The sequence below is a fragment of the Crocodylus siamensis genome, chromosome 10, assembly GCF_052110815.1.
Source record: "Crocodylus siamensis isolate JL-2025a chromosome 10, ASM5211081v1, whole genome shotgun sequence".
NCBI classification, from domain to species: Eukaryota; Metazoa; Chordata; order Crocodylia; family Crocodylidae; genus Crocodylus; species Crocodylus siamensis.
The window spans coordinates 53835695-53851367 of record NC_143404.1 but is presented as its reverse complement, the minus strand read 5'-3'; the positions used below and the strand labels follow the sequence as shown (position 1 = coordinate 53851367).

Here is a 15673-nt window from a genome sequence, read left to right as displayed (position 1 = left end):
GTCAAACTAACATGCTGCTTGTGGGGGGTTTTAAACATCTGCTAGCAGCCTGTATGCTCACAGTATTCAAGGGGGATTGATGCTGATAGGTCTTTACTCCCTGATATATTTAGAAAAAACAATTATGTTCTCATCTCAACCTACATTTTTTTAAGAAAAACAAGCCAAGCTCTTTTAGTTTTTTCTCTTACAATAAATTCTTGTTTCACCTGGCCATCTTAGTAGCTGTTCTCTGCACCCGTTTCAATTTGAATACACGCAGATAGTCATTTTAAGTGGGAAAGTATGTGGCAGTGCACCTTTAGGTGCCTGCCACTTTAAGACTGAAATCAGGCAGCTGGCAGGTGTTGGCCAGCTCTGATAACATGGCCATTTTAGCCATTCTAGTCCAGGCCCACAAGGCTGAGCCAGCAGTCTTCTGCTGCAGCCAGAACAATGACACCCAACTGAGCCACTGCTCACAACACCTTAGTGGGAAGGGAGGAACTATGGGGATGACAGGAGGTTCTTAGGTACCCAGTGGGGTCCCAAGTTCCAGGGAAAAGGCAATACATCCTAAAGAGAACAAGGCCGAGCATGGGAAGGGATTTATTGTTTGCAGGCCTACACAGGGGCTAGGCAAGCCCCTGATTTAGAACAGGTAGGGGTGAAGCCTGGGGTTCAGATGAGCCCAGCTGAGTGTGGAGCCATGTTAATATGATCTCCGGGGCTCTAAGCAAGCCCAGTGTGAGATGGCTGTATGGTGGGGCCCAGAAGGGGACCCCTGCTCCCCAAGGAGGTCAGCTGCTGTAGTGCTGGGACCAGAGCACCCCAGCTGGTCAATGCAAGAGGGCTAGAAGGCTGAAGGGCAGTGAAGCCAAAGAGTGTGAATAGGCAAGCCTGATGGCCTACATGGCCGCTCAAGACAGCAGGACAGGTTGGGTGTGGCCCAGTGAGGGGCAGCATGAAAGAGGCCCAGTGAGAGAGGTAGAGTGCAAGAGGCCCCAGTGGGAGAGGGGCAGTATGAATAAGGCCCAATGGGGTGGAGTGAAAGGATGAATTCATGAGGCCTAGCAAGGGACTGAGTTGGCCTAGTCATCAGCCTGAGAAAAAAGCAACTCTAGGATGTTATCTGTGAGGCATGGGACACGATAAGGGAAGATCATAGTTGTGTATAGTGCTCCCTGGCATCGGGGCGTTAAAATGGGCAGCCTCCCCCATTTTACACCAACGTATGGAACAGCAAGTTGTGGCAGGAAAGACTGGGTGGACTGTCCTATTAGACAAGTGGGCGGGCCTAGGTTGAGACCTGGCCCTGGGAGGGCCCTGCCACAAACTGTGACAACTGAAATAAACAGACCTGTTCAAGGGAGTGTAAAGAACTTAGATATTCCCATCTAATTGTATTTCACTTGGAACTGTGCATGGAATGACACTAGGCTAAACCAAAAACAAAACTTAGTTCTGTTTCCTCAAAGCAAAGCCCCTGTGGCATCTAAAAGAGTAAATGGGAGCCCAACAATTTTGTGAACTCACCTGTCCAAGACATACTGCATCGTTTCTGCTATGCCAGCCTGTTCTTCTCCTATTAGTGAGGGTTGAAAAACAATTTCTGGAGCCCTGATTCTCTCCGTACCAAGAAAAAGCTGGTGGTACTCTGCCAGGTTAAACACGGGCTTTAAAAACATAAGATTTAGAAGAGTATTTCTGATAGGATATTGCCAGTCTTTCTAAGTAAGTTTTTATTTACCACTGTTTGCCTTGTTTCACTTCTTATATGCACAACTATTTTAGAACCTGTCCACCTTATAAAAGTGTATCATGTTGAAGAACCTGATTACAAGACAGTGGCCTTTACCAGTTCACACGAATTTAGACTTGTAATATGGACAGAACAAGTTCAAGTTTTACCTCTGTTCCTGAAATGCAATACTGCTCAGGCTTTGAATGACCCTACAGCATACTTAAAGATAGGGTAAAACTATGGTTTAGTTTCATCAGACAGCAAGATCATAATGGCTGCTTACTGACATTTAAAACAAAACAAAAACAAAAACAAACCTCACTTTACTGGAAGAAGCAGTATGTTACAGACACTGCAGAGCTGGGTCAAAACATGTAATTGGGCACTTCAGTGGGGCTTTTTGTTGCTTTTAGTCTAAAGCCAAGTCAATCAGCTATTAGATAAAAGCGTCAAAAAAGACCCACTAAAATGCCCAATCTATACAGCTGTTGGGTGAGCTGGGTCCAACTAACACACTGCCTCTTCTGGGCATGCACACGGCTGGGTGCAGGAATGCACCAAGTTTAAAATAAAGCGCTATTTTGGTTGGGGTTTTTTTAATGTCCACAAGCAGCCACTATGTTTTATTCATATTGGGGAACTACAGAGTTGTAATGCATAGTCTATGTATACTTTGCATCCCTTTCTGCTCATCTTTCCAGAAGGTGGTTGCTGGAGATATTAAAAAGCACCAGGTATGTAAATGCACTAGTTTGAAGAAAACTAGTGCAACTATAACCTCCATTAATGTTTAGTCTATATTAGTGCTCTCACTATAGCTGCCATCAATCATACCAATAGTCAGAATTAACTAAACCCCCAAAGCTAGCATAATAAAAGACCACCACACACACGGGTTACATCCCAATTCAACCGTTACAATTGCATTTATGTCAAATCAAATAGTATCAAATTCTACAATTTAGCCACAGCTGTTTAACACAGTTGTCTCTCTACTGTTCACTGTAAACATGGCTAAGCTCACTGGAAATCCTCATTCTAGCTGCAATCAACTATCATCAGAACTTGCTAGCAGAGCTCCAGCACCAACATAAAAATCATGTTTTCCAGATGAAGATAGAGCAGAACTATACCAGAGACATTGCCCTATGCTGCTAAGAGCTTACTAGCACAGCTTTGATAAGAGTCCTCGAAGAAAAAACAAAAGCTTTGTCCACACTGACCAGGGAAACCATTCCAAAACACTTAGTAAAAACTATAGTGATCTTTTAATGTAGTTAGCATGAGTTTGTTTTTTATGTAGGCAGGTCTGAAGTGACACTGCGAAAGCTAGTCAGGTACAGTGTTATCAGCTAACTCACTCTAGACTTGTCCATACGGGGAAGTTAGCATCCAAAATGCTGAGGTATGAATTCAGAGCACAGTATCTGTCACACTAACACCCCGTATAGACATTCTTATTATGCACTAAGGACCTGTCTGGGCAGGAAAATTAATTCAAAGTGAACTGAATTCACTAAATTAAATCAAATTAATGTCACCTTAATTCCAAATAAAGTGTAATTTAACCATCTATTTTGAAAATTACATCAGATTCTCATTCCCTAAGCATTCCCTTGTACACAAGTCTTTACTGCATACCACGTATGTCCATATAAGCTAAGTACAGACAGTTAAAAAGCCTGAGGCTGAATCAATTCAATCTTTACAGGTTAGTTTAAGCTGTGTAGATTGAACCGCTAAGCAAGTGAACAAGCATTCACTTTTGATTCTGGAAATGCATCCACATGCCCAGAGTGGCCCATGCCAGAAGCCAAGGGATGCTCTCTGCTCCACTGGAGCAGCCAGCTTGGGCCAAGGCCAGCTCGCCCACCCTGTAAGAGGCACTGTGAGTTAACTTGAATCTGGAAGGGATCTGGGATGTTCAGTAAACCAACTGAACCTAAATCAGTTACCTTAAACTGCTTTGGGCCATTTTGAAAGTGGTTTATGTGCACTGGACTTGTTGTGTGACAGATTTGAACTGGTTTCTAATCACTTATACCAGCTTTTGTGTAATTCCTGTCCTTAGCCATAGACAGTTAGCGAGAAGTAAATTCACACCATGCTTTACTGTACCCAGATTTACCCATGCAGACATTTGAAGGACAAACAGAGTTAAACAAAGCATCAGTACAATGTATCAAGCTGACAGGAAAAGGCAATAGTCAATTCTTTTTTAAACATCACATTACATATTTCTCCCAGGAGTCATTGCTTGCAAAAGCTTCTCTCAACCTGCAAATGATGTTCTCTTCACTAATTCTGTTCAATCAGCTTAAACATGCAAGATTGTAGTACCCCTCTGCCTTTTTGGTACGGCTGTAGTAGTAAACAAGAAGTTCTGACGTACAATCAGATTTTTCTGAGCAAGAAAACCATCTGCAGCTACATTAGCTAGGACAAAAACTGCAAGGGTCAATCAATCTCCTTGCTCCAGAATGTAAACCTATCATCAGCTATGGCTGGGAAGATGTTTACCTGACAGGATAATGTTTAGGGGAACTGTGCATTTAAAGCAACCAGCACTGACTATTATCGGAGACAGGAAACAGCCTAGCTAGACAGATGGCGTCAACTGGTAAGGCAATGTATCTGTAGTAAAAAGCTATTATAGAAGTCTAACCTGCACTGCAGCAACAGGCTTCTCAGCTTCTGGCTGTTCCTCCGCAAACAAAGGCTCAAATTCATTAATGCTGTCCACATCTTCCAGCGACTGTTCACTGCCCAGTGGGTCCAATTCTGGGGTCTAGGAGAGGAAACAAAGAGGACCAGTTGTTTCATGGACCGTTGATGTGCCAGGTACATACAAAAGGATGACGTTTTATGGACTCTGAGATCCACTTGGTGACTGTTGGGCCTACAGACATCAAGACAATGACTAGACTAAGATGACATTGCCAACTCCATTAGCTTTGGTGGTATCCCCTGAATGAAATGTGAGCCTTGGGGTTTGGTAGAATGACTGCCTCTTGGCATGATTCAGCCCTATTCACTGAAACCTCATCTCTACAATGCACATTTTCTCAGGTACCGAGGAAAAAGCAAATCAGTGGAGTAAAAAACAAAACAATGTTTTTTTCAGTTTCTTTCTAACATCTGTTTGAGATGTGAGCTCAGAAATTAGGACTCTTATTTAACGGGCTGACCATTCATGCTGCTGAACCAGACTTACAAGAGTGGTTGTAATAACTTAAGCATACATTAAATCTTATTAAAACAGCTTTTTAAGCTGGTTACATTTTGATATGACTTCCAGCACCTCCAGCTGCTCTATAATTATCACAATTCCTTGCCTTGTTTATGTGGGTCTGGAAAATAAACATTTGCTGGCTACAAATCTGCCATGCAAATCTTGGCAGCTGCCTATGTTCAGGCAGCAGCCTGCCTTGTGCATTGGTTATGCCTTGAAGGCTACAAAGACCATTCTGTCTTACACAGGAATGAACATGCCACCAAAGCTCTTTGGTGCCTCTAAAGGCATCATTACCCATGATCCTACAGTATTGTTGTGAGAACTGGGAGTCATTTTTACCTTACCTTATTTACTTCAATATTAACAGTAATTTTGGTTTGGGGTTTTGTAACCAGGGAGTTAGTTTTGCCTGTCACACACCAAACAGGTTATTTTTTAACACCTAGCAAATACTCAAGTGAAAAAATATGACCTTTAAAATGTAAATGCTATGTTAGTACCCTTTTTATTTAAAAAGAAAAACCCTTTGGATTAACTTACATGGATTTTTTTTTTTTGCAGAGTTAATTCTAGATGGATGCTGTCAGTTTGGTCTCCATTTTTTTAAACATATAAAAGAAGAAAAGAAATACTAGCAAGAGATAGGAAAGTGTGGCTTAGGTAAAGGGCAGGCACAGAATGTAATATAACCACATCTGAATCCTGTCTTTCTTTCCTTGATTTTCTCTGCTCCTATCTGCAAAATGTACTCAGGAAGGTAACTGTAGGCCGTCTCACACTAGGTATCGCAGGATCGTGTATTATCATCTCTTCTGCACAATGTGAATCATACTTGAAAGGTCAGAGGGAACATGGCTGCTAAGTTTTCAATAGACCAGTGAGACCCAGTTCTGTGCCTCTGCCGTAGCTGACCTGTCTGGTACACTAACAAAGTAAATACCCTAAGACTGGAGCTCATGCAATCTTAGTCAGTTGACCCCTAACTGGACAAGACTAGTTAGCAGACTGAGAAAAGTAAACTATAATTATTAGTGATGGTCATTTCACAATCCCTACCAAATGAAGCGTAGCCGCTGCGTGTGCAATCCACATATTTGTAGATCTAGGGCAGCCCATAGGTGTATCGGTACCAGTTACAACCTGCTCCGTCTCCTTCTCTAATTTAATTATTCTTTCCTAGCACTCTCCTTTTGCCTTCTTTGAAAAAATAAAAGAAAAAGAAAAAAGAATTTGGCCTTAAGTTAGCCAACACTGCCTTTTTTTGCTACATGTTAACCAGAAAGGCCGCCCAAAGCAATGCATTAGCCCTGTTAGAAGTTTCAAGACTCAAGCAGTCTTGGAGTGGCTGAAAGGACAATGTGCTCTACCAGGCCTTCTAGCAATAAGTCAGAACTAAGAGTCAGAATCAGAAACAAGTTCTGTATCTATCTTTGCTGTTCTTTTTACTTCCCTTTTGGGATCACTTGTCTTGTTGGTCTTATTTCTTCAGGAAAACAAGATTAAAGACCAACAAGTCTACCCCATCTCAAATAACTTTCCCTTTCTCCCAAAAGGAAAATTACCACGTTTTACACTAAGACCCATCAAAATGAAGTCCCCCCACCCCGACAAACTCTTTATAGCTAAAGGGAAAGGAAATAAGACATGTTAAAATGAAAGAAAACCTTATTTAATATTTTACATTGCACATGTTTTGTTTTTCTTCTTTTTCTGTATCTTTAATAAAAGGTTATGAATTTATGGCGACTGCCTGTCAAGGAACTAAGCAGGCAATGTTCAATACCCCAAACTTTGTTTGCCTGTTTAATGTTATGCTGTGACATGGTCATGCTAAAGGTCTCTCACTTTTTGGGCCCACTTTTCTCATCGAATTTAATACAACAGGTGAATCTTGGTGTTGGTTTGGGATGTTAAGGAGGCATGTAGTAGTGGCCATGATATGCTGCCAAATGCCTTATATCAGTTTTACAGTATAGCCCCTTCCCTCATTGTGCTGCACTAAAGAGAAAGAAAAGAAAGTAATCGTTCCCTCTGCACTTGACCCAACCAAACAACTCTCTCCTTTCCACATCCGCTTAAATAGCTTTGGTGGGGTGGGGAATCAATGAAGTGTCCCATACAATTGTACATTTTAACTGACATTGGTTATCCCAGTCTCTTTGTGCTTCTAATCTGATTGTTGTATTGTGGCACAAATCTAAAGAATTAATGGATGTTTGAGAGGACTGAGTTCTGAGAACAGTGGAGATTTTTAAATTTCAAGCAACTGCTATGAAGTCAGTTCTGTATCTTCCGATGGTTGAGCTGGAAGGTCAAGCTGGGAAAAGCAGTTGTCAAATTACCATAGTTGCAGTGTGTAAAAGAGTAGCTCAGCCATAAGGATAGTCAGAAGACAACCAAGACACACTTGCAGAAGACAACCAAGACATACTTGCAGTATGTTTTAATGCGTCACACGCATTAATGAATTCTGTTGCCTTCATTGTCCTACCTCTGGTTTGCTATCCACAACATCCACTTCAATGCTGACTTCTGCCTGCAGGATTTTCTGCTTGGTTTGCTCAATGGTCAGACTCAGCTTGTTGATGTAGGACTGCAGTTCTTCTGCAGAGTCCATGTTCAGCTCCACCAGAGCTTTGTGAAACTGATCCACCTGACCATCTTCTAGCAGTTCCTGTAGACAGATCACACCATTAGGTAACTAGCTGTTGTGAACATTGAAGGTCAGTTAAACACGGTGAAATGCACTGGATGCTTCTCCTTAGCTTAATTCTGCAGAAGATTCTACCAGTTGTGACAGAGGCTTGTGGTCTTAAAAAGGAAACCGGCAACACCCTTCAATGTCCTGCACAAGAGACAGTGCCACTGAGGATCTGGAGGCATCCACTAAGTCATGCATCTCTAGTTAATTTTAACACACCCATCCTCAGGGTACCCAAGCACTTGGAGTACAGTGACATATGCTCTTTAGATAACATTCTGGGAATCATATTCTTACACACACACACCTAATATTACACAGCAGACTTTTCTTCCATGACTACCTGCACATAGAGCAACCTGTCCAGCCTCTCTTGGTCAAGCTGCAGTTTCTCCTCCCGGCGGCGTGCATTCAGCTCTTGAAGTCGACGCAGTTGCTGCTGCCTCCTCTCCTGTTTCTCCTCTGATGTCAGCGTGCTGCCCAGGAGTTTGTTGGAGAAGGGCAGCTGCATCTTGTGAACATTGTTCTCATAATACTCAGGAGACCTCCACTTCTGTAGTTCTGTTGAAGTTTTTTGAAAGTACAACTTTGAAAGCACAGCCTACTTGTCAAACTCAGAGGACACTTTACCTTGTATACACTTCCACTTAGCAAGTTCAGACATTAAGAAAAGAGTAAGAGGTGAAAATCTAGTTTAAAAACCTTTTGAGACTTTTAGTCTGGAAACCTGGAGAGCCCTCATTCTCCAACTGCTCCCTCCTCAAAGTACCATCTCTTCTCAGTGTCAAAACACTAGTTATCACATTCAGTGCGATTATCGTCCAATCTGGCTTTTAGCCCCCTGAATCTCCAGTGTGCAAAAGACATGAAACTAGCTGTGAGCTGGACCCCTGTTCATTCCTTCTAAAGTTGGGAACAGCCTCTCTAAAATATCATAGACTACTTCACGGAATTTTTGTGTTTAAGAAGGTCCATGAAACCTTCTTGCTCATCAAATGTGCTGTTTGCGATACTAAAACTGCTGCGGGTACACACAAGCAGCAGAGAACAAAACTCATCAAAAATTGACTGGTTTATCACCACCAATGGTGATTGAGGGTCCAGAGAAGGGCCACCCGCATGATCAGGGGGCAGCAGGGCAGGCCCTATGAGGAGAGGCTACAGAACCTGAACCCGTTCAGCCTCCACAAGAGAAGGCTATGGGGGGGATCTAATGGCTGTTTACAAACTAGTCAGAGGGGACCAGCAGGCACTGGGGGAGTCCCTGTTCCCCCGAGCACTACCAGGAGTAACAAGAAATAATGGTCACAAGCTGGCAGAGGGTAGATTTAGGTTAGATATCAGGAGGCGCTATTTCACTGTCAGGGCAGCAAGGATCCAGAACCAGCTTCCAAGAGAAATGGTGCTGGCTCCTACCCTGGGGGGTCTTTAAAAGGATGCTGGATGAACACCTTGCCAGGGTCATTTGACACCAGTACTCTGTCCTGCCATGGCAGGGGGTCAGACTTGATGATCTGCTCAGGTCCCTTCCGACCCTGCTAACTATGAAACCATGAATGGCAAGTAGTAAACAAAAGCAAAAATGAAAGTAATACTATGATTTTTTTCTTTCTGAAATAATCCAATTTATCGGTTATCAACTGGATTATTTCAGAGGAAAACAATCATAACAGAATGTTTAAACAGATATAGTAAAGATGATTTTGAAATAAAATAAAAATCAAATTCTAACTTTAAACATTCTCTTTTTTTTATGAACTCTCTTCCAGAAAGTGTTTTCACTGAAAATGAAAAACAAGACCTCTGATTTCAATTGTGGCTACTTTAGCTTAGCTTTTCATTGCTGACAAAGGGTGCCAAATGAAGGCAGGAAACACTTTTTTCCCCTCACATGTTAGATCAAACCAGGAAAGAAAGATGGGAAGAAACTGTCTCCAAACTGAGTTCCACACATTCTGATGGCAGAGCTGGGCAAGGGGCTGAGCAGAGACCCCAGTCTGGGCAAAAAGAAATCCCCAGTCACAACAAACTGCAGCACTGTTAGGTGTACAAGCACTTATAACTGATTTACAAGACAAACTGTAAGATTTCAAATAGGAATCCAGAACCAAAACTATCCTGCTGCAGTCTTTCTGAGTTCTATGCAGCAGAAGAATTGCTGTTATTTTTCCAACGGTCGAACACACAAGCAAAAGTACAAAGCCGACATTTTCTCAGGGGTGCCTTGGGTCTGACAAGGTTGGGAACCACTGCTGCAGCCTACACACTCTCCCCCAGGGTGAACAGCCCCTGCCACCACCAGCAGGTGCTGGGGAAACCATGCTGGCAGTACAGGAGTCTGCAGTTAATACCTCACTTAGAGTAAAAGTATATTTTCAGAAGAAAGCAGTGGGTTCAACAGAAGACAGGAATATTAAGACTTGGAACCACTCTATGACCGTTTTTCAAAATGTTCAAAACCCATATTTTATTGATTCTTAAAATTAATAAAAACAATTACCTTTGTGGCAAGCAAAGTCAAGACCTAATATCTGACTTGTGTGTTACATCTGATTGGTCTACCTATGCCTTCTTGAGAAGTAATTTAATATAAGATAATTGCTCCCAAAGCTCTTTTTTTCATTGACAAAATAGTTCATAAAACACACACACACACATATTCATTTGCAGTTCTTTGATGTTTAGGGCAGTAACAACTCTTGCAACACATGCATCTAATACTAGTTGGCTTGCCTTCTTGGTGCACAGTTTATTTTTCACTGCTTTGAAAAAGGGCAATATCAAAATTAAATTGGCCATGTTGTATCCCTTTTTAAATCAGTATCAAAATTCTTGTCTTCAGTGAGAACAGGAGCACACTCAGTCTAATCTATATTTTTAAAGCCACAGATAATTATCTTTATGCCTTTTCTACTTAAAAGTTAAATATTTTTAAAAGCTATCTATTGTATTATTGCTTAATTATACTAGAGTATAATAATATGCTTCTTTTGCTATTGGGCTTGTTACAAAATAGTTTATTTTTACACATTTCAAATGTGACTGTGGTTTCAATATGTCATAGATTTAATGTCAAAGGAAATGGAATGCCCTGGAGGGAGCAATCTATATCAGGTGACCGGGTAGAGGGGGGCACGCATGTGGAGGGGGTCTGCTTGGGCACCAGCGCGGGGGGGAGGGGGGGGGAATGGGAAGGCAGGGGGTGCATGCAGCAGAGCTTGCCCAGTCTCAGGTTGTCCCTGCAGTGCTCCATGCGAGGCTGAGCCCTGCTCAGGGCAGCCAGTGCCATGCTCCCACCCACACCTGCCAACCCCAGCCCCAGCCAGTGTGCAGCTTTGTCACTGGGAGGGGAGGGGAGGACAAGACATCAGCACCTGGCCAGCTGCAGCCGCACCAGAAGCTGTGTGCTGGCCAGTGCTGTTCTGCTTCCCTTGCCTCCAGCTGCCGCTGTTGCCCCTGCCACACTGCTCTGGGCAGGCAGGGGGAAGCTCTTGCCCCGTGCATGGAGCTCCAGCTCCTGGCTGCGTTCTGCCAGGCTCAATGAGCAGCCCCTGCAGGCAGGCGGGCAGAACAGGTGGAATGTGACTGGAAGCTGGAGCCGAAGCTCCATGCACTGGGCAGAAGCCACACAGTTGAAGCACCTGGAGTAGCGTGGCAGGAGCAGCTGCAGCTGGAGGTGAGAGGAGCAGAACAGCCCTGCAGGCCCCAGCCAGCATACAGCTTCCAGTGGGGCCATTTCTGGTGTAGCTGCAGCTGGCTGGGTGTTGCTCTGCACCCCTCGCCACCAGTGGCAGCTCCTCCCATTCCTGCCCCTGCTGCACCACTCCGGATGGGCAGAAGGGGAAGCTCCCACTGGAGGTGAGAGGAGCAGAGGAACATCCGACCAGCCGCAGCTGCACTGGGGACTGCCCGCCAGAAGCTGTACACTGGTTGTGGCCACAGCTGGCAGGATGCCCCGGTGAGAGCAGGTGGGACTCAACTCCACGTGGAGTACTTCAGGGGCAGCCACTGGCTGAACTCAGCCAATTGGCAGGCCATATCTGGTTGGTGGGTGGGATCTGGCTTGCAGGCTGTATTTTGCCCACCTGTGATCTATTCTGAGTTCATCATCTACCACACTGGATCATTTTGCCAGGCAACGACTACTCACATTTCTAATCTGCTGTACTCTGAACTGGACCGTCCCAAAGAGCAGGTGCTGGGCAAGGTTGTAGTTAACTGGCCATTTACTATGCATGGATGAAGGGGGAGAAAGTGCTGGGGAAAGCCAGTCAGTCTTCAGGAAGGCTGCAAGAATCTCAGCAAACAGCATTTCTGCCTGCTTGGCAATGAGGAATGTAGAGGATAGGACTAAGTTTGAATGAAAACTGCATAGTAGCAAGTTACTGCCAGCCTTACCTTCTATGTAATCTTCTGCAATATAACTGTGCTCATGCAGTATTTCCTCCATGCGGCTGAGAGTTATGGCAGCAAAATGCCCAGGGTATTTTAGCTGCAGAAGGCGTTGAAGATACACAGCTGCCTGGCATCCTCCAAGATTGATACGTTTGCAGTTTTTAGCATCTAATCTAATAACCCAAACAGAGAGACATTACTAAAACTGGAAAGGTTCGTAACTGCAGAAGGATAGCAAGTAATACTCAACAGTCAAAAAGACAGAGAAATACCTAGAGTCCTTAAAATACATAGATACCCGCTGATTCAGCAGGTCTGCTACCCTCCCCGACCTATACGCAGTACTCAGCTTCAAAACTCCCGAGGTTTTTTTTTTTTAAGAAGGGTCTGCAGTGGCAGAACTGTACAGAAGAAATATATCGAGGATGGCTCTGTTCCTAGTGAAGGTCTTCAGATCCTATGAACTGAAAATCCTAAAAATGGTCACAAGACTTCTTGAAACACATACAGCATGTTAGTTTCAGCTCCATTAAAAGAATCTGGCAGGAAAGTAAAAGGAGCAAAACTGATCAAGAAAAGCTTGAATAAAAGATCCCTGTGGAGGTTATTACTAAAATGAAGAATATCTCACTACAACTCATGAGGTATACATCTTTACCCTGTGTGTCATTAGCCAGTGGAATATGCAACCGTGGAAAATGAGGGAATTGCTTTGCCAGGACTATTTTGTGAAATAGAAATATTTAGTGTTTCTGGTTAAGACGAGGACACTACATTTTCCTACTTCAAGGAGGAGTAACTAATTTTTAGAGGAGACAGAAATGGTCTTTTCTGTCCCTCATCCTGTGAAATATTGCACAATTGGCCTGCTATATGACTAGAACAAGAATTTACTTTTTCTTGAAGGATCACAGGCCCACTTTCTTTAGTATATGGGCCAGTCTTTATCATTAAGGCAAAAATATGATCTGAAATAGCATTTTCAGTCACCCAGGGTCACATTAAAACACAAAACACAACCATTTTTTTACTATGTACTGGACACTTGATATTTTACTGTGGGAAGAGATTCTGCTCTTTTTCATATATATGGATTTATTTACTGACACATAATAACAAGGAAACTGCACCATGTATATTTTACAAAGATGATTTTTTTTCATTCTAACATTTAGTTTGTAGCTGAGGTTTCAAAATTTTGCCATCTCAGGTAAATGTCTTACCTCACTGTAAAATAAACTGGGCCTAAAAAAGTTCAGGTCTAAGCAAATGCTGGAACAAGACACAACATGGTACACTGAAAGAACCTGTTGTCTCTGCCATTTGCACTTCAGTACTCAAAATACAAATAGCTGTGCAGCACCGTACAGGTCTGTTACTCACCTTCCTTCCAAGACTGGCAAAATGTGTGTACATTGATAACCAGAAGAAATTATTAGACCACTACAAGGCCAGTTCTGCCTTTTGTTGTGGTAGAAGCTGTACAAACTATCCACTCCGTAGGAAACCTTTGGGACCTGGTAACATTCAAACAGGAGCTCTGATATCATTTGTCTTGAATATAGTGGATTGCACACAGCTTCTGTTAAAATGACTGGATGGTCAACACAACCCTGCAGGTGATCAAGTGAAAGAGAAGGTAATATTATGGAGAGTAATATAATGGACATTCACTCTCTTAAAATATGAATGAGATTAAAAGTTGAATCAGATTAATATTGCCCATCTCCTGCAAAACCCTGCCTTTTTAGGAAGAGGGGACCTGATCAATGTGATACCAGATAGATCTTATCCTAACTATTTTCAACAGAGACCACAGAGTGATGACAGCATTTCACATCTTCAGCTGCTTACAACTTCCACTGGTCACCCTCAACCTCTGCTGAAGGCCAAATAATTCACAGGTACCAGCAGCAATGCAAAATAAAAACAGAGCAACGAAAAAGCATTCCATATAAAAGACACAATACTAAATGCCAGAGCCCTATCAACACTGTAGCTTCTACCATGAATTGAACAAGGATCCTGGGAATTACTTTAGGAAGACAACAGATTTTTTGAAGCATGTGTAAATGACAAAGGCCCCTGCCACACATTACACTTAAGACCTGATTAGCCAGTTAACTGCGTTTTAAGTTGCAACCCAGCCACATTAAAGCAATTAATGGTGTCATAAAACTGAAATAAGCCATAAAATGATTCCATAAAATATATGAAATCATTTTGGCTAGGTACAGACGTTCAAAAAGCCTGAGGTGGAATCTATCTAAGTTACGTGGCTTTCTGTAAGTGGTATAGTTTAGAAAGGTAGTGAACAGGACTAGGTGAGCTTCCAACCCTAATTGGCTATTATTAACCCTTTGGTGGGGACAAGGGGTTGGGAGGCAAATCTTAGACCGGGCTCTGCAATTTTTAAACCAGTCTGTGCGCGCCAAACTTCTGTTCTGTTATGGGTATAGCCTGGTTTCCGACTTATACCAGTAAACGTGTAATGTCTGTACCTGGCCTTGGTGGCTGGCTCCTATGATGCCATGAACAGAACGTGCAGCCAGGAGCCCCAGCAGCTGATGGTGCCCCCAGCCGTGGGGTCACACTGAGCTCCTAGCCTGGGAATTTGTTCCCTGCAGGTGCAGGGGGAGCCTGCAGCCATGATCCCGAGCCCCCTTCGCCGGTGCTAAGCGATCTGGCGCTGGATCCCACGATCGCGCCTCCGCTACACCAACTGGAAGTGCCAGGTGTGGAGGGCACAAGGAGATCCTACCCCATCTTTCCCTGCACATCCGGAAGAAGCCAAAGAGCCCGACTTCCACTAGCAAGCATGTCCTGGGCACTGAGGAGCCCAGATCTGGTTGAAAAGCGGGGGCGGACGAAGGATCAGGCTCTTCGGCAGACCTTCGCAGAGCAGAAAAGGGCCGGCGCCCGCTAAGGGGCCTACTCTCCCGCCCTCTAAAGCCGCTCCCCAGCGGGCCTCCCCAGCGGGCCCCGGCACCTGCGAGGAGACGCCGAGGCGCTGGAAGACGTGGTCGAAGAGCAGCTCCTGCAGCTCCAGCTGCACCGGCACGTCGCGGTCGAAGGGCGAGCGGAGCAGCCAGCGCAGCGGCTCGGGGCTGCCCAGGTCGTTGCCCACCTGCGTCTCGCCGCCCGCCGCGCCGCGCGCCCCCCGGCTCCGCGCCGCCAGCGAGCGGAAGCGCAGCAGCGGCTCGGCGGCGCCCGGCCCGGCCCAGCCCGCCCGCGTCTGGAACGAGCCGTTGTCGATCACCAGCGGCACCGGCTGCGGCGTGCGCACCGCCGCGCCCGGCTCCAGCACCGGGTCCGGCGCCCAGCGCGCGTCGCGGAACGGGAACACCCGGCCCGGCCCCGGCCCCGGCCCCGCCGCCATGCCCGGCCCGGCCTGGTGCAGCGCCGCCTCCCGCCCGGCCCGCAACCGCGCCCGGCTCCCGCGTTCCGCCGCCGCGGCAGCCAAGGCCGCGCGGCCCCGGGGGAGGCAGAGCTGCGCCGACGGGAGGTGCTGGGTGCTCACCCGCAAGGGGCTCGGCCTCGTGCAAAACGTCGCCTGTGGCAAGTACACACGGGCCCGTTTCGTTATGCTGGTGTGTCGGTGAATGCATCCATAGCTATG

At 44.9% G+C, this 15673-nt stretch overlaps 1 protein-coding gene across 1 annotated transcript; it reads right to left on the bottom strand.

The window, feature by feature from the left end:
* Positions 1–1486: 1486 nt before the first annotated feature.
* On the bottom strand, positions 1487–15456 carry ACTR5 (actin related protein 5). Its single transcript, XM_090064122.1, has 7 exons — positions 15044–15456; positions 13438–13667; positions 12058–12227; positions 8003–8220; positions 7450–7632; positions 4389–4511; positions 1487–1655 (listed from the first exon to the last, which is right to left on the bottom strand). The coding sequence occupies exons 1-7, from the start codon at positions 15431–15433 to the stop codon at positions 1512–1514; spliced, it is 1458 nt and encodes a 485-aa protein (XP_089920248.1). The 5' UTR covers positions 15434–15456; the 3' UTR covers positions 1487–1511.
* Positions 15457–15673: the final 217 nt, after the last annotated feature.

Excerpts from the sequence above, each read along its gene's own strand:
- ACTR5 (XM_090064122.1), bottom strand. The coding sequence starts at position 15,433 with ATGGCGGCGGGGCCGGGGCCGGGGCCGGGCCGGGTGTTCCCGTTCCGC. Across the intron at positions 12,228-13,437 it reads TTGCCAGTCTTGGAAGGAAG|ATTAGATGCTAAAAACTGCA; the intron begins GTGAGTAACAGA and ends TTGGGTTATTAG. Across the intron at positions 7,633-8,002 it reads ACAGGTTGCTCTATGTGCAG|GAACTGCTAGAAGATGGTCA; the intron begins GTAGTCATGGAA and ends ATCTGTCTACAG.